General features: G+C 40.3%; 1 protein-coding gene across 5 annotated transcripts in view; it reads left to right on the forward strand.

Annotated features, from left to right (window-relative positions):
• NRXN3 (neurexin 3) overlaps nucleotides 1-18,767 on the forward strand; it is a gene marked incomplete at both ends in the record, with an annotated part of 923,636 nt that overhangs the window by 200,675 nt on the left and 704,194 nt on the right. For 2 of the 5 annotated variants that reach the window (XM_082282837.1, XM_082282838.1), the window contains 2 exons: nucleotides 7,918-8,196; nucleotides 14,725-14,886. In XM_082282837.1, coding sequence (XP_082138963.1) covers nucleotides 14,785-14,886 — 102 coding nt within the window. Of the gene's footprint in view, nucleotides 1-7,894; nucleotides 8,197-12,920; nucleotides 12,966-14,724; nucleotides 14,887-18,767 lie in introns of those variants that run through there. The other 3 variants (XM_082282834.1, XM_082282836.1, XM_082282835.1) reach the window with 3 other exon arrangements.

Here is an 18,767-nt window from a genome sequence, read left to right on the forward strand (position 1 = left end):
AGACTCGAAGGGTAATGCGTAAAGTAGCAGATAAGAGAGTCGAGGGCATGATTCATGCTAGGCACTTGATGTTCTCTGGTGGAACATTAATGATTCCTTTGCTCTTACTGGTGAGGTGAAAGAGCTTTTTGCACAAGATTAGAGCTGCTACACTATGTGCAAAATTTGAGTTTGGCATTGAAAGAGCACTGGCTGTTGAATGCATCTCACCTTTGCTGTGGACTCCTGGGTTAACATTGCTCTTTGGATCTCTTAAACATGATGGAAATTGCTGTCTTGCATTGATTCTTCCCCACACTTTTTCTCATGTTATGCTTATTCCTCTCTGCTTCCAAGTTACAAGTTATGTAGATGTAGTAAGTGAGCATGAGGGCCTGAGGAAACAATAAATGACACTATTTCTGAAAAATGTAACATTTCCCAGAATGGTTTAAAGTTAGTCAGCATTTAAGAGGCTACTCTTTTTACTGTAGGACTCCGGCTCAGCACTAATTTTTCTCCATTATAACATCATTCTATGATTTTACGGACAATTTTTTTTTCCAACAGCAGAAATTCTTTTTCTTCTGAAAAATTATTCCTGTAATTTCCTTGAGGTTAGAAGTCATATTCTTTCTCTAGGGTTTAATCAATGCAATCAGTTCAGTCATCTCATTATGACATTAATATGACTAATATGTTCTTACTTTACAGTTTGTGGAATATAAATACAGGCTATGATATGGCTCTCACAGCTTCCACATACCATTATCACTGTTGGTGGTTCTTGGAAGATGCTTCATGCACTGAAGAGTGTACTGTACACCGTTTCTAATGTATTTAAATAACTAAATAAGAGCTGTAAGACTTTTAAAACCAGTATTTGTTTTTGACTATTGAGACCACAAAAGTGTGCTTGTGAGGGAGAAAGCTTGGGACCTTAGTTTGAGTTTGATGAGTGGTGTTACTGATCCAATCAGGTGGTGTGAAGAATGGTTAGACTAGAAAAAAACCAATTATTTGGATGTATTACTGGATGTATAGAAAGGAGGAATGCAGCAAAAGGATTAGTGGAGGATACAGTAATCTGCTGTTTAGCTGCTACTGGAGTCTGTCACCATCTCCTTAAAATAAAAGCCTGATTGTTTACTAAACTACTAAACCTGGAGGTTTGTTTCAATGACATGAATCTCTGGGCAAGCTGCTTTGACTGCTTCTGCAGGCTTTCATTAAGGTTTTAGTATTCAGTCACTGGACAACTTTTTTGAAGGTGAAGAAAATTGTTCACTTTTTTTTTTGTCCTTCAGAAGTGTTGGCTGACTTATTTTCTGTTACGTTTGACATACAGTTTCTCCTCCCGTAACTGAGGGAATACCAGAAAGTCACTTGAAACATAATTTATTAGTTGTTCTGTAACGTCGAGGATAATAGCTATTTTAGATGACTCCCAGGACCCTTCTGCCCAGAACAGAATTACCTCCTAGTAGAGTTGATGGGGGTTTGTCCAGCCTGGAGTTCTGCCCCATCATGCCTTGATCTTTTGCAGCTCATTGTCTAGAACAGCTTCTAAGTCTATTTTCTCCTTAGTTCATAGGGTAGAACTGATTATTTCCAGACTTGTTATGATTTCCAGACTTGTTATGAAAATTTCCTAATTTCAGTTTGAATTTTAAAACTTTTGGCCTGTTGTTTATGGTGTAAGAATTGGTGTAGAAAGGAGGAAAATATATATATGCTGGCATAAGGATGTCTAGTCAGGTCCATTTCCAGCTATATAGTTACCAAGCAGGAATAGCTTTAGTTTCAGCAGTAAGGAGGATTGGCACATTTCTTCCCAGAAGCACCCAGTTCAATTGTACTTGCTAGGATTGTGATGTCAGCCAGTCACACCATCAGAAATAACTTAAATAGTTTCCTTGAGTTAAATGTCATGCTACTGAAAGCACGGCTGATGCCCCAGTGCAGTGAACTGAAAGCCACAGTAAGTGCACAGTAAGTGCTGTAATACTCTACTCATTCCCTGACCATGTCCTCAGGTGAGGAAGGCCCATCATTCAAGCAGCACGACTAGTACCAACTTCTGGCTTTCTTTTTTACCTCTGTGCAATTAGACCTTCTGCGTGGATGTACCTTATAACAATGTTTTTTCCTTTAATGCACTAACTTAATTATCCACAATACCTTTTGAGTACATTGATACTTTTCTGTTGGTGTCAGGATTTGTGGTGGAGTTGATTTTTTTTTTTTGGTTGTTGTTCTTGTTTTCTTTTCCTTCTGCCGTGGTCAGTGGTAGTCCTCTATTTGGATATAAATTCTGTGCTACTGGCTAACTTTGGAAGCAGCTTTTTCTTAAGACAAGTTGCATAACTGTAGGATTCTCCAAAGTTAGAGACCTATTAAATAGTAGGGAGAAAGGGTTCCTGTAAGGATGATTCTCCTTGTTGACTGCTGTTTGGCAGGTCAGGGGAGTACCTGGCTGTACTGGTGCCTCCATTGCTAATGCATACTACTTTGGCAGAAGCCTGATGCATGACAGTGGTAGAGACTTTGTAGATTATCAGACAGCACCAGCTCTTCTCTGCAAAGCACAGCAAACCACTCAGGTAAGGTAAATCTCACCGAACAATGGAGTGGTTATTAATTTTGAAGATGCACAGAGTTTGCTTTTTTCACTTAACAGAAGACATGCTCTGATGTTGACTGTAATCCAAACCCCAGTAAGACAGGGATGGCCTCACAGAACACCTCTAATGCAGTGAAGGTGACAGGGGTGAGCATTTGACCCTTGGCTTTAGGAGAGCTACTTGAGGTTTCCTTCAGGAGACTTTGGGAAAGCCACTGCCCATTTTATATTTTTCTAAATACTTCTTAGTTGTGTCTGGGGCCAAAATTCCTGTTACATGAGATGCTGCTTTTGTTGGGTATTAAACTTCATGCTCCTGACCAAGATGAGTGCTCCTAGAGTTTGCTGTTTTCAGCTTTGCAGTCATGAAGTATTTGTTTTCAAACATCATCCAAAACTTTGGAGGCTGCTTGCTCCACACCTTAGCTGGGGTGACTTCCTGGCAGGACTAGAGAAAAATGGGAAGTTGGTTTCCATCCACAAATGTATGAGAACCTCTGGAATGAGCCCAGGATGGAGAGATAGGAGGTCCTGGACTCAAATGCTTTCTCTATTATTGATTTTCTTGGTGGCTCTGAGTAAACCCATTAAAATGTCTGTGCACTGGTTTCCTCATACATAAATCAAAATGCCAAAGTTTTCTACCTCTTAGTGGTGCTGGGAATTCTGAATATTCTCCTTAGTTATTTTCTCCTTAGAAAATTCTCTCTTAGAAAGAGCTTTGACAGGAACAGCAACAGCGTTGCACATAAAAACTGAAGCTAAAATTACCATCTGGATTTCCTGAACAGGCAGTATAGGTATATACTGTATGGAAAGATCCTGGGGTCTTTATCTCTCCAGGGGACCTAAGACTCTGCAAGCTCTGGGGTTTCTTCAGGGATGAGAAGAACCAGGAACTTGGCTTAGGTACTTGTTTGCTGTGCTTTTGTTTCTGTTCCTGCACTCAGGCTTCGATATGTGCTGATGGAGGGTTTGAGTTTTAAACCATTGAGGTATAAGTCTGAGACTTGCAAAAGTGGCTTTGCAGTGTGGTGGTGATGGTAACTGCTTGATGTGCTGGGTGTGTCTGCTAGAGATTGGTCAGAAAAGGGTAACATTTTCCCTTTTTAAGTGATGAATGTCTCAATTTGTTCAAGGAAAATGTTTGTGTTAGTTTGAAGATTCTGAGTTTTGCTTCGATTCAGGTGATTTCTGTGCATCTTGAATATGTTAAGGTTTAACTCCAAACGTGGAATTTTGTACAAGTATTGGATCCTTGAAAATCCCATCTCCTGCAGAGAATTTAGTTATGTGAATGAATTAGGAAGCAAATAATGGGTTTAGATTAATAGTAACAAGAGGAATGGAAGATTTGATTTCTTATATGTGCTAACCTGCTTTCAGATTCTGATTTTTGTAAATCTATTTAGTATTAACTGAGTTAAAAAATAAATCTTGCAAATCATACAAAAACCATCAGGTTTCAAACATATCCCAAATATGTTTTATGTAAATGTTATTTTATGCAGTTGCATTGCCTCCCTTGAGCAACTAGATCATCAATTCAATTAAATATCACCAACTATATACAGGCTTTCACATCCCAGAAAAATCAGTGTTTGATCTATTGCTTCATGTAACATAAACCAAGGATCCCTGCTGACTTCGAGTTGGATCTTAAGGTTTGCTGTGTTGCTGTGCAGAAGCTCCTTGGTACACTACTGCTATTTAAGGAATAGAGAATTTATAAATATCACAGTGCAATTTGTGGAACCTTCAAAACTGTACAGCACAATGGTCATGAGCTAACAAATAACAAGTGGTTCACCGCTCTATGGTCTTCCAGGTATCACCAGACTGTGTCTGAAAGCATAAAAAAATACTATGAGACCTGCAGCCTACTCAGGGCTTTTTTCCTCATTCATTGTGGAAAGAGCCTATATCCCTCTTCCCCCTCCATGCTCTCTCGTAATTTTCAGGTGCTTTTTAGTCACAGCTATGGTGTATGTCAGAGCATCCTAACAGCTGGGGCAGTATGGAGAGGCCATGCTTGGTAAGAAGCCTTTTCTGTCGCCTGACAGAAGCTACTGTGGTGTAGCTTGGGGGATACACAGCCAAGCTCTTTGGTGCACATGTTAAGCTCTGAGTGCTGAAGCCTTTCATGAGACTGCTAAACCACATGGTCACTGTTGAGGAATCAGCAATTTGGAGAATACAGTCTTAGAGAGTGTGTTGACCTTGGGAGTTGTGCTTATGAAACAGGGCACGGGCAGTCATGAATTTTGATTTCACGGTGAACTGCAGAGTGATTTTACTGTGTGGTGATCTGCAAATTTGAATGTCTGTCCAGAGCAGCCACAGAAGGTAGAAAAACCCCATAACAACATATGAAACAGAAATAGCTGACATTCTCCTAACAACAGGAAGGATACAAAGATGGATAATGTACAGAATCCCATCTCTGACAAGGGTCAGCAGCAGATGACTGGAGGAAACAGGCAGATGACATAGTTGAATGCAGAGGTGGGTTGACAGCACCCTACGTTAAAACCAGTAGTACAAGTAGGAGTAATGTTTCTTTGAATATGCTCTGCTCTGTTTTGATAAGTCTGCAGTGGTTGCCTTAAATTACTGTTTAGATCTCCAATCTACTCTTTGCCTTCTCATTTGTATTGAGTAGATCAGTGAGATTTCATCTAAGTGGTTGAGAAAGTGTAAATGAGCCCTGTTAATATATCTTGTACTGAGTGAACAATCAACCCATCTGTCCCCCTTCACAAATGTGTGTTCAGTGCCTTGCACATCTTCAGCTGTAGGGAAAGGGCTCACTCACAATGATTGTGTTTGACTCCTGCCCTCAGACACTGGCTATTTGATGGGAATTACCCTCAGGTACATGGAGCATGTGTCTAACTTGCTTGTAATGCATTCTCTTCTGATGGATCAGGAGTGACTAGGCAGGAGAATTCTCAATGTGGAGAGAGGATTGTTAAGTGCTTGGCTCTGACTCCCAGAAATGCAGTCAATAGCAACCCTCTGTGCTTAGGCTGGTTTAACACTGACATAAGCATAAACACTTGTAGTTAAATGTATTCAGAATAAGATGAAAGAACCAAATAATTTTGAAGGCTCCAGAGGCTGTGTAATCCAACCACTAGCTCAGAGAAAGTCTAGTTAGTGCAGGCAGCTCAGGACTGTGCCTAATCAAGTTCTTAGTATTTCTAAGGATGGAGATTTCAGTCTCTCTGGGCCCTTCCTAGTGTTTGACCATCCTCTAGATGAAACATTTTTTTGTATAGAATGAGAATTTTTTGTATTCAGCTGTATCTGTAGCCTCTCATCCTTCTGCAGAATTCTGAGAAGAATTTGGCCCTGTCTTGTCTGTGTTATTCCATTAAGTCACTAAAGAGATCAGAAAGATTTCCATTCAGTTGTCTCTCTCCTTGAGGCAGAATGAACCCAGTTCCCTCAGCCTCTCCACACACATCACCTAACCCAGTACCCTGAGTGTGGTGGTAGCTCTTTGCTGCACTCCCTCCAGTATGCTGAAGTCATTTTTATATGTGGGAGCTCAATACTGGACAGAGCACTCCTGATGTGATCTCAGAAGGGTCCATTAGGGGAAGAATCACTTCCCTCGGCCTGCTGGCTGCTTTCTTGCTAAAACAGCCAAAGATGCAGCTGGCCTTTGCTGAAAGGGCAGGCACTGCTGACTAGTGCTCAGCTTGTCACTGGGACCACAGGTCTTCTTCTGAAAAGCTGCCTTTGAGCCAGCTGGCTCCCAATGTGTACTGCTGCATGGATAATTTGGGCGGCTGTTTGCTTGCAGGCGTATAGGGACACATGGTTCACTTACTGAAGTACAGACGCACATTGCTTCTGCAAGAGGCTCTGCTTAAAGGAGACCTTTCACTTGAGAATGTTACATGCACAAGTTGCAACACTGTGCTGTTTTGTCACCATTATTTTGTGCTGTGAGTACAAAGATTTTAGTGTGTTTTCCAAGAATGGCTATGACAACAAGTATTTTCCCTTCAGTCTTTTACAAATAAATTCTGGCTAATCTTTATTAGGATTACTTAATGAGACAAAATGAAGCAGAAAAGTGCTATTAATGTCAATGGAAATAGCACCAGCATTTGCCTTATGCAGTGATTTGTAAGCAATGATAGCTTGACTGCTTGTTCCCTCTACTGCTCAGCCTCACTTTCACAGCCGGGAGTCAGGTGCTGCAATGGAGTGGTGGTGGGGACCTGTCCAGACTCCATTGCAAGTACCATTTTCCCCCAGATGGCACTAGCCAGCCCTCCTGAAAGCTTTCCTCTCACTGTCCTGTATTTCTTCCACTGGATAAAATCAAGGTGTACAGCTGGCTCAAGTCATATAAGCGCAATACAGCAGCAGAACTGGCTTTGAGTGACTGGAACCCCAGGTACTGGGAAGCAGACCTCTAGCTCACACAAAGGATTTTCATGGTATTCCAATGTGCTTCCAGTTGCTAAGAAATTAGTGCAGTGGCTTTTGTTGTTGTACATAAGAGATTTCTTTGTGAGGAAATATTAAATGACATGTGCTGTGAATAATTCTCCCATGTTTATTTTTGCTGTTTGAAAAAGACATGCTTATGTTGTACAGATTTCCTGGATAAGGTGATCAGACAGGCAAAGTTCTCAGATGTGTTTACCAGCAACATTACTTATATCTGTGGACAAAATGTTTCATGTGGACTTCCCTCAGGCTCTCAGAGAAGGAATCTGTAGGACACTTCATGTGGATCTCTTGTTTGCTTGGTTTCTCATTCAGTTGAAAGAAAGGGGCAGCTCTGTTAGGATTATGTTCTGGTGTCTCTCTTAAATTTCCTGTCAGATAGGTTAAGGTAAGTTCAGATTGCAGTAGTGCTGAATCTAAATACTGATCTTTGCGAAATGTTGGGTTTTTTTAATCGACACATATGTGGCGGTGATGTTGTGAATAGTAGAGCTTTCCATCCTTCTCCTAAAAAGGATGTGAAATGTCTTATAACAGTCCTTAAATGCGCTTTTCCTAGACTCCACTGCATACTGTTGAGTGGTCCCTATGGTGACAGTGCTGCAGTGAAACTAAAAACACAGCACTGAAATTCATCACTACGGAGGACCCTGCAGTTAATTCTCTTGGTAGCCATATTACAAAAGGAGCTCTACAGTTATTAGCATGCCTTGATATTTAGCTCTATAGTTAACATGCTGTGGGATGCTTAAATTTCATGACAACCTTAAATCTCTTCTTGGCTGACTGCTGAATAGTTCTTTTGTTTCCCTTCCTTTCCAGCGCGAGATGAGAACATGGCCACTTTCCGTGGTTCCGAATACCTGTGCTATGACCTGTCGCAAAACCCCATCCAGAGCAGCAGCGATGAGATCACTCTCTCCTTCAAGACATGGCAGCGCAACGGGCTCATTCTGCACACGGGCAAGTCAGCCGACTACGTCAACCTGGCCCTGAAGGACGGGGCGGTCTCCTTGGTCATTAACCTGGGGTCCGGGGCCTTTGAGGCCATTGTGGAGCCGGTCAATGGCAAGTTCAATGACAACGCGTGGCACGACGTTAAGGTGACACGCAACCTGCGGCAGGTAATGGTGAAGGGGAGAAAACGCTGGGGAGAATTTTGTTTTGTTTTATTGGGACAGGCAGATGGGAGAGAGCAATGGAGAAATGGGGAAGCTCAGTGGTATTGCTAGAGTTTCTCCACCTTTTCTGGATCTTGGTGCCTAAAGGACAGTGAAAAAACAGTAGCTGGGAATTTTATCCTTCCTGCAATATCTTTATTTCCACTTTATCAATTTTCTATTTTTTTCCCAGTTTGATTTAATAAAAAAAACTTGTGACATAACTTTACTTTCATCTCTCTTCTCCTTTTTTCTTTTTATGTTCTCCCTTTTAAATGTTATTATTTCCTTAATTATGATTCAATCTTATCAGTAATATTCTTGTTGCATTTAATTACTGTGGGAACAGAGCCTATTTCCAACAGCCAACGCTCTACACTCTCTCCTTTTTCTTTCAGTTTTGTTAATTGGTTTAACCATTGCCATGATGTCGCAATTCTAATTCTTAAAGTCTTTTGTTTTTCTTTTCCTTTTCTTTTGTGTGTGCATATGAGTGTGCAGGTGTGCAGGCTGGTGGGTATGTGTGTAATTATTTTAACTTTATAGCTTTGGAATTAATTGGCTGGAGTCTCTCTGAGTCTTCTTGATTCTCTGTTCTTCTTTTCTTTTTGATTTTTTCCCCTTCTTTCTATAATGAGATTCTACTTTATTTCTTGTCTCTACCTTGAGACTCTTCTGTTGGCTGTGAGGACTGGAAAAGTGGAAGGATCAAAAAATCCCAAGCAAACTCAGATCAATCCAACACCCTACAATTCCACTTTGGAAAAGTTTTTCTGATTTTACCACTGTAATTTTGCACATCTACGTGCTGCTTTTCCTAGCAGACAACTGTATCAGGTGACGTATTTGGTTGTAGGCTAGTCTTAAAATCCTGAAGCCTTTCTCATGAAATATAAACTCAGACATAAATAGATAAGATAAAATTAAATAACTTTGCTCTGAAAGGTGGTAAATACATCAAGTTACTAAGGCCCATCTGCTGCATGATAAATGAAGTTTACACAGTGAATAGGAGCTATTTGGTATCTTGCTGATTGGTAGAGGAGCAGAAATAACTTGTCAACTAAGATTTAAAAATCAATTTGTGAATACAATGTGAGCTGTTTATTTTCTCATTAATGTCAATATTAACACAACCTTTAATAGCTTTATATAAGTTTATACAATGTAATTAGTGGTAACATGTTACAGTAGCTAAGATCAAATGTGTCTGTGAGTATAGGATAATCAGTGCCAGGGATCAGAAACAGTCTCTACTAGTAGATGTCAGTGGATAATTTATCTGTTATCAGGATTTCGTGTCTTTCTTTTCAATATTTGGGTGTGGGGCTGAAGATTTTTTTATCTTTCCCATGTAAATCCCTGTATTTCTACATGTTTAGGATGTGTGGGTCTGACAAGAAATCTGTCATCAAACTTTCATGAGGCTATGGAATTCTTACCTATGGAAAAAATCAATCTGTTTTCAATGGTTTATATGCAGAAGCAAATTTCATTTCTTATGCAGTGGATGGGTCTTCATGATCCTATTTTTTTCAAGCTTTCCCATCAGCAGAGTAGAGGGAGATGCACCAACTGGTCTAGGTTTGTCAGTCTGGAAATGCCAGAATATATGGCTTTATTTGATATGGTTTTTTTTTTATTTTTAGGTAGTTTCAGAACAGCTGGTCCTTGAATATCTCAGTAGCACTTATTGGCCATTTTAGTTAATCATACTTTTTACTTTTCATTGGGAATCAATTTCAGTGGGAAAATGTGCCTGAAGCAAAATGAATCCATGCTGCATGCCAGGATTGGTTTGGATCTTGAAGAAGCAGAAAGTGAAGGGTCACAAACAAAACTGTGGATGGGAAGCTGTCACAGTCTTTTCTTAATATTTTAGCTAGTGATTTTTTAATTGCTACACAGAAGTGGACCAAGGAAATGGAAATCTGTCTATGCCTTTTCATATTTGATGAGACCAGGGCGGTACTTTGGTGATTGTTAGAAAGCAGGTAGTCCCTTGCCAAAGCATCGTAAATTTTTAATCCTCCTGATCTATTCACTGTGAATGTTTTTAAGTGATCCTGAATTCTTAAATGGTCCAACTTGACTGGGCAAGAGAGAGCATATTTTAATGAGATGGATGGGTTCTTTCCAAAGAAAGGCCAGTCTTCAAATCAAATTACGTTTAATTAGCAGAGGTGATTTGGGATCCAATTTTATAGTTAAACATGACAGAATACAGTTCAACCAATAAATATCAATGAGTCTGGACTTTTTTTTAGTCATCTTTTCCCTGGATACTTGCATTTTAACTTTTGATCTGTCTCAAAATTAAGACATTGACCCAGAACCTAAAGCTGCCCAGATATTGGAATTGATGAGGCCTTGAGGCAAAGCAATCATGATAGTCCTAAAAGTTGGCATCCATTATAATTTTGTATAACCTAAATAATTTTGTATGTAAAAGATTATTGGCTCTATGTCTTTCCTGACATAAATTCACCTGTAATGTTGCAGTATAACATAGTTCACTTGAAAGTCTTGTTTCCAGCTGTGCTCATGTTTCCTCAAAAAAACCCAGTTCAAAACCAAACAGAAAACCCCAACGAAATACATTGCCTCTGAATGTTGAAGCTTTATAAGAAAATCAGTAGCCTCTTTGTAATTGGTTGAAAATATTGCACTGGAGATAAATATATTTTTCTTTAAAATGAACTTTAAAAGCAATAATTTAGAAATTCCAAGAATATTATCTAAATCTAAGCAATTCCAGCTAAATGGACTATCAGCAGCTTCAGATGCCATCTAATCTTTTCCTCTGCTTTTTTGGGGGCTAAGAGAAAGGGGAGGAGGATTTGCATAATTTTTTGGCTGTTTCTAGAATTAGAGTGGAACTTTAAATAGTTGGACTTTTGCCCAGTACTTTTTGGAATTGTTAAATGTTTCGTAGCTAAGCTGGGAGAGTACTAAGGGCTGCTTCTTTTTAGATCAAATGACTATCACAGCAGTTAATCTCCTTAGAGACAAACCAAGTGAATCCACAGATTCCCTTGAGTAGTGATTGTTAATGTCAAAGCAAATCTCCTTGTTTATTTATCTTATTATTTCAGTTAAAACTAAGCCCTCTTTCTGTCTTGTGAGAAACCTTTACTTAGAAGTAGGATCATGGCTGCATTTTACCGGAGCTTTCAGAGCTTGTTTGGGGCAGTGTGGTCTGGTGGGAGGAAGAGCAGAGGAGACTGAAGGTCAGACTTCCTGTGTCTGTCTTCCGGTCTGCTGCTGACACTCTGTCTCATTTTTAGCATGCTCTTCTCCATGTCCCATACTTCAAGTCCCTTGTTTGTAAAAATAAATTTACTAACACGACAATTTGCTGTGAGTAAGACTTCCTTGGTGAAGAATTCAGGAGTTTGTGCTCATTATACCCAAGTACAGAGTATTATTAATTAATTCCAATTGGCAAATAACCTTGGGACTTTATGCTCAATGCCACAGTCTTCAGAAACTTACTTGCCTAGTCAATGCACAACTCTGAAGCCTGCAAGCAGATGGTTTTTACATGAGGCAGCGTAGATCTTGCTTGTGTAATTTAGGATAGTTCTTGCCAGCTTCAACTGGAACAAGGACTTGGAGCTTCCACAGGTTGCCCTTCCCTATTAACACTGAAGCTAGTCACAATGCAAAATCTACTATAAAGATCTTTAGTTCCTCAACTGCTAAACAGCAAACAAGATGCAATGTGTAGGTTCTAACAGTTGGCATCTGCATGCCTTGGGACAGGTTAAAAAAGATCTACTAAACCAAACTGACTGGTAAATTCTCCTAGCTCCTGTGTAATAGAGATGCAGTGTAACAGAAGGGATGCTAAATCTTGTCAGTCTTTTGTCTTCAACTTGGACACAAGCAACACAATTCTTTCTATACAATTCCTCGACATGTTGCTCCCTACAGTAGGAGAGGTTCAATTCCTTTATCTTGGATGACAGAAGTGAGCTACAGGCAAACAGCCAAGCACAGGCCCTGTTATGTCCTCCTCCTGAAAGTCACAAACTCAGCTGTTGTAAAGAAACCTGCAGACTGGGAAACTTGGAAGGAAGACATAGAGTCTTGGACTCATCTTCATCTGTATCCTCCAGCCAAAGGAAATACTGGCCTACTTGTGATACTCTGCAACACTTGAGGGTAGTGAAGCTTGGAAGAGGAGCTGGCATGTTGGTGGGTGGTGGTGGGTGGAAGAAGGGAGTCGTGGTTGGGTTTGTGCTGAAGGGGCAAACTGTGTACTCTGTGTGTATATCTCTGAGAGTAAGGTTCTTGTTTGAGGGAAGCACCTTGATGAGCATTTGAAGAGTAAGTACTGCACTGTTTTAACTTTGCTTCAGGTTTGGATAATGTATGTGAGGGTTGAAGTTAATGACTAATACCAGGGTGGGAAGAGTAGGCAGCCCCCTCTTTCTTTACAGTCTAGATGGCATGGTTCCCCATAGAGTCCTGGTCATATTGTCCTCTTTCTCACTTTGTGTGTCTCAGGTGCCCCACGCCTTTTTTTGAAAAACTAACACTAGACCATTCATGCAATGTGTCATTTTTACTAACCAACTAATGTACTAACACCCTAACGACTCATCTTTGCTTTTAGTTATTTTAATTAACAATCGTTCTGTTCACGATTTTTTAATTTCCTTTCTTCCCCCTTTTCCGCAAAGCACTCAGGCATTGGACACGCTATGGTAAACAAACTACATTGTCTGGTAGATATCATTCTTATTGTCTCTTTTTTTGGGTTTGCCGTGTGTTACCTGCCTTTTCCTCCCCCTACCCGCTCTTTTTCCCCTCTCCTTTATACTTACTGCTTCCTTTAATTTTATTCTATTTTCATTGAAAACACTTTTTTTCCCCCTTCCTTTTTTTTTTTTTTCTTCTTTTTGAATAGAAAAATGAGCATCAAAAGCAACTAACACAGCTCTTCTGGAAATGGGGTTTGGACATTTCTTTCATTGTTTTCTTCACCTGTCTTTAGTTCTTCTTTTCCCTTCTGGTGATAAATTGTTAGGGTTTTTTGTCCCTTGTTTTTAAGTTTAGATTTCTTTCTTTTGTTTTTGTTTTCATTTGGCTTTTTTTCTTGGCTTTTAGTTTGGCTTTTTTTTTTTTTACTCTGAAGGTTTCTAGATCAGAACCACTGCAGGGCCTCTAGTCCATGGTGGTGAAGGCTCTCTTTTTGTCTCACCCTTTTGTTGTGACAATGGCTATTACAGGCAAACTGGCCAGAGTTGTCCTCTTTCTCCTGATTTCCCCCCACTTCCCTCCCTCTGCTTTCTCTCCTCCTTCTCCCTCTTGCTCTCTCTCTCACTTTCTCTCTCTCTCTGACCTCTACCTGCGTGGCCAACAGGAGCTCAGCCGGTTGTTTGTTTCAGTACACACTCTGCATGGCATGTCCACGTCTGGTGACTCGCCCGTCTCCTCCTGGCCTCGATCTATTTTCCTCCATCTTCCCTTGAAACCACTAACAACATCTAAGCAAAACACATAAAATTCACTTCCTCCTCTCCCAGCCTCTCCTTCTGTCACCCTTCACCCTCCATGTGTTTGTGGTCAGAGATTTTGGGGACATTTCTGTTTGGTTTTTTTTTTGTTATAATGGAGTTTGTTTGGTATTTTTATTTTTGATTGCATGTGAGTGTGAAATGGTTTTCTCTCCCTTTTTCTTCTCCTCTCTCTTTTTTTTTCCCTGTCATCTATCTGGGCCTCAGATATATCAGCATGACATGTCAAAGTGCAGTGTGTGCACGCTTTGTATCTTCTTTCTTTCTTTCTCATATCTGCTTCTATCACATTTGTTGGTGTGTGGTTGATTTTCTTGATTTATTTGATTTTATTTTGATTTATTTTCTTCTTATATTTTTGTTATGGGTTAGTTTGTAAATTTTTTTTCCCTTTTTTTGTCTTTTTTTTGTTTTTTTGTGGGTGGTGGGTGTGTGTCTCTCCAGGTACATGGCATGCACATCCATAATGTATCGAAAGTGAGTTCCCTCTCCCCCTATCCCTGAATGCATGATCATCAGTGTGCCATGAGCAAAAGAAACTTAAAAAATAAAAAATACCAACTTGTCTTCATTAGTGTTTTTTTTTTTTTTTACTAACAACCATAACTAACTGTAATCATTAAAATAAATTCTAATTAATCATAAAATCAGCTAATATGAGAAATGTCTTTCAAGGACAGTTATATTTTCTGGCCTGAATAGATGGAAAGCATCTGGATGGATAGGCTGCTGGGTAAGCCTGAGAGTGCTGATGCACCAGAAAGGGAAGAAGCAGATGCTGAAGCATTTCTCTGTGGGAAAATCAGACCAGAAAATAGAGCTTGACTGAAATAAAAAAAAATGCATACCAAATCTCAACAAAATCCTTAATAAAACTGGCATAAAATTATAGGGGAGGTAAGTTGTTCTGTTCAGGATTGTAAGGTCATTGCTGGGATTTTCTTTGTCCATTGTGTCCCTCAAACAGGTGACAATCTCTGTGGATGGCATCCTTACCACCACGGGCTACACACAGGAGGACTACACCATGCTGGGCTCTGATGACTTCTTTTACGTGGGAGGGAGCCCCAGTACTGCTGATTTACCTGGGTCTCCAGTAAGCAATAACTTCATGGGCTGCCTCAAAGAGGTAACTATTTCAAATTAATTCTTGTCTCTGTGCTTTTGATTTGTTAAAGTCATCACTCTTTCCTGCCTTACACAATCACTTCTTTCCCTGATGCTTAATTTTATACTGATAACTGGAACAGCTCTGTAAAGAAAAACTTGTCATTCATCTGGACAGAAGGCTGGAAAACTCATGAGCTTAAGTGCAGAATCATACTTCTAGTGCTTGGATTACAGAAAAAATTCTCATGGTAGTAGGAGAGGTGTCTTCTCTAAGCTGTTAGCCCTTCAGAAGAAAGCATTACTATCTTCTAGGCACTTAGGCAATAGCCATCACATAAAGGCAAATGGTCTTTGATTACTAAGTAGCATTTTGAGATGAAAAAATCATAATCAGAAGCTTATTTAGGATACTTTTTAAGGTCTTCTATTTCACCTAGTTAGATCTAAATTTTCCAGGAAGATACAGAAATGGAATAAAACAGAAAAATAAAAGTCGAAAGTAGCATAAAAAGTGTAAATTTTGCAAGGAGAATGTAGCATGAGGGTGTAATGGAGGCGTGGCAATCATGTGGCATGTGGACATGAAGTGTACCGTGTGTTATGATATGATTATTGAGAGACACCTTCTCCCCGAATTAAAGTGTAAACAAAACCATATGCTGAAGTCAATAGTAGGGATTTTATTGAACAATAAAATGTGAGGTAGAGAGATAGAAAGAAGTATAAAAGAGAAAAAAGAGAGAGATAGATTAAGCAGAAAATAGTCACCATCTATGCATCCAGTGCCATCCCATTGGTCCTTCTTCACCCTGGGCTTCTCAGTGGTGGGGGGCCTGAGGTCACTCAAAACTTTTCCCTATTTATATATCTTTGCAGGCAAAGGAGTTAATGCTCATTGGTTACACACTTTTATTCTATTGGTTAAATGATTCCCTCGCTTCTAATGCTAATTAGTCCTATGCTCAGTCTTTCTGGTTTTTTTTAGTTGGTGGGTTTCTTGAGTTGGTGGGCTGTGAGTCAGTGGTCGCAATCTCTCCTTGATGGAATTACCTTTTACCCAGTCCAAGCTGATTCAGCACACTTGCTTTCCTTGTGGCCCATAAATTCTGCATTTTTTATGTCCATTATGAGTTATACATTCTCCTCTCACAGATTTGTTTACCTCCCCCTAGGTTTGAGATAACACCTGGACAATAAAATCACCTCTATCTTATTTCAAGTTCTGAGTCATAGTGGCTTAATTTACAGTCCAAATTCCTGGAATCCATGGAGGCATATTTGGGGAAGGGATTGGGAGGTGGGGGGTTCCCTCAGTGGTCATAGATGCCATCTGTCCCATAACTTGGGGTGATCTTTGTTTGACTGGGGATATGTGTAGGGGAAGTTGCTTCTTTACAAAGTTTGCCACAGTGGGAAGTTTTGTCTGGATGCATTACCCAGGATGTGCTGACCAGACCTCACCTCTGCATGGAGTTAGCACCATCCTGTCACTCTGTTCTGTGCTCATCTCATGGCAAAGTCGTTATGTGGCCGTAACAGCGTTTGAGGCAGGCAACTGTGATCTTTAAGTCCTTACACTGTGTTGCTAAGTCTGTGCACTTGAGTGGCTGCATTGGTCAGGAAGAGCTAGCTGGTTTTAAAAACTGTGTTGTCTTACTCTGGCCGGCTGCACTTGTCATATAGTTAATCCACAGCTTTGAGAAAATTCATGCATGGGTAATAGAGATTGGACTGCCTGGCTAGCAGCAGGAACCAGAATAGTGATCCTTGGGGAAGAAAAACCAAACCAAAACAGCTAAAAAAAGATGAGTTCAGTCCAAATCCCAAACTTCGTTTTGGTGCTGCCTTGCAGTCATCTTTTGTCTTCTTCTCTCTTCTAATGTAATTTGTGATTATCACTCTGATTAAAGGGGATACACATATTGATGTCTCCACAAAGTGTTATAAAAACCTTATTGAAAAAGAAGCTTAAGTTTTCCGTCAGTTGCCTTCCTAGCTAGCCTGGAGTAAGAGTTTCTTGCAAGAGTTTTCTCCTTAAGGTTATGATCTACAGTAATGCTGTTTATCATAGGGTGTGGCTGGGTGGATATAATTTTATTTGCAACCCAGAGGGTTGTCACAATTTCCTCTTTGTATGGACTTTTAATATTAGAGGGAAGGTGGAGCTGAGATTTCATACAGGAGTCATGGAAGCAGTGATGCTGAGCTAGGTGTTGTTCTGTGGCTGTAACTGCCTTGACAAGTCATCATCCTACTGATGCTCCTCCACTTGTGGTGTCACGGTTTGTATGTTATGTGCCAGGCCTCTGATGTGAGGAAGAGTTGCCAGAGTCTGAAGCTGCTCTCCTGTCTGACTTCTGGAGTAAAGGGATGTAAATATGCTAGAGAGAGCGTGTGAGCTTCTTATATAGGAAACGAAACTTCACTGCTTAAATACAAACTGTCACACAGAGATCAAATCCTTCTGGTTACATCTATAGAGCACTGGGTCTGATTTTCCTAGGCACTGAGTATCCCAGTTTGATTGAAATCAGGAGGAGATACAGCTTCTTACTGTCTCTTTAAATCAGGATCTTAATTTTATTTATGGATGTTATGAACATAACACTTAGCAGAGGCCATTTTTATATATGCTCTAAGTCAAGCCAATGGAGCAAAGAAAGCAGTGACAAGAAAATCTTTAGCAGCTTTATTATTTATATAATCATTTGTATTCTACTAGCTTGCACAATGTGCTAAGAGCCACCAACATACTCGTCCCAAACTCATAATGCTTTGTGAGAGGAAAAACCCAAGCAACCACTTAAGAATTAGAGGAAGAAAACAGACAATCAGAATGTGCTTTGTAATCTTCACTTGACTAGGCAATGACAGGAGATATCTATGAGCAGATGTCTTGACTTGCTGGCTGCTTTAGAGCTACAGTCTGCTTAAAAGCAACCCACTTTATAGTAGTGGTCCAGTCATGCTTTCAGCCAGGTTTGATCCTGGAGGAGGCAAAACTGGGTTAGTGCAGTGCTTGTGTGCTTATAATGTGTCTGGTTCCAGAACCAGCTATGGAGAACTTCACTTGGTTTTCTGCATAGCTTGTCAGCATATTTCATAAATTTGTCCCTATAGCTTATGTTTTAAGATTATATGTTTTCCTCTGTGGCCAAAAAGGATGCTCAGTCTCTCATTAGCCGGTACTGGAGGAGGTTGGGTTTTTAACAAAAATTCTAAGCTAAGAAAGTTAGATGAAGGGGTAGGATAGACTAATAGCAAATATTGTTCCTTTCAGCTTATGCTTTCTAGCAGAGCAATGCTCTTCTTTAATAGTAAAGTCCTAGCTATGCAATTGCCTGTTACCAGAGACACAGCACATCCCTGAGTGGATTGCACTGTTTGTAACAGTGGAAAACATCCTGCCAAGCCCTGTACTGATCTCTTGAAGGTGTTAAAGCAGAATGATCTATTCCTACTCCTCTGCATTCATTCAAGACTGCCTCTAGGGATGTGTCACTTTGTAGGAAGGCAAAGGGATTTATGCAGACTTTGAGGTGAGACTTTCAGCCTTTCCCCTGTAATCTCTTGTATTTCATCTGGACTGCATCAGTCTGAGAGTACAGCAACCAATTTGCTCATGTTGGGGCTAAGAGGGCTCCTTGAGTGGAGCATTGCCTTCCCACTTCTTCTGAGATGACATGCAAGTGCTGAAGTGCCAGGGGCAGAGTGCCTAATGACCATCTCTGTCCCTTCGCAACAGGAAGGGACCTCTCCACTCAACAGGGGCTGGTGGGAGGAGGAGGGGCAGCTCTGGCAGGGTAGATACTTAATGTGAGCAGAGTGTAAGCCTTGGCTAGAAGGAATTGGTGTATAAGAATGTGTTCCTGACAAGGAATTATAGTCTCAGGGCTCATC

The sequence above is a fragment of the Coloeus monedula genome (genome assembly GCF_965178545.1).
Source record: "Coloeus monedula genome assembly, chromosome: 6".
Classification (NCBI taxonomy): Eukaryota; Metazoa; Chordata; class Aves; order Passeriformes; family Corvidae; genus Coloeus; species Coloeus monedula.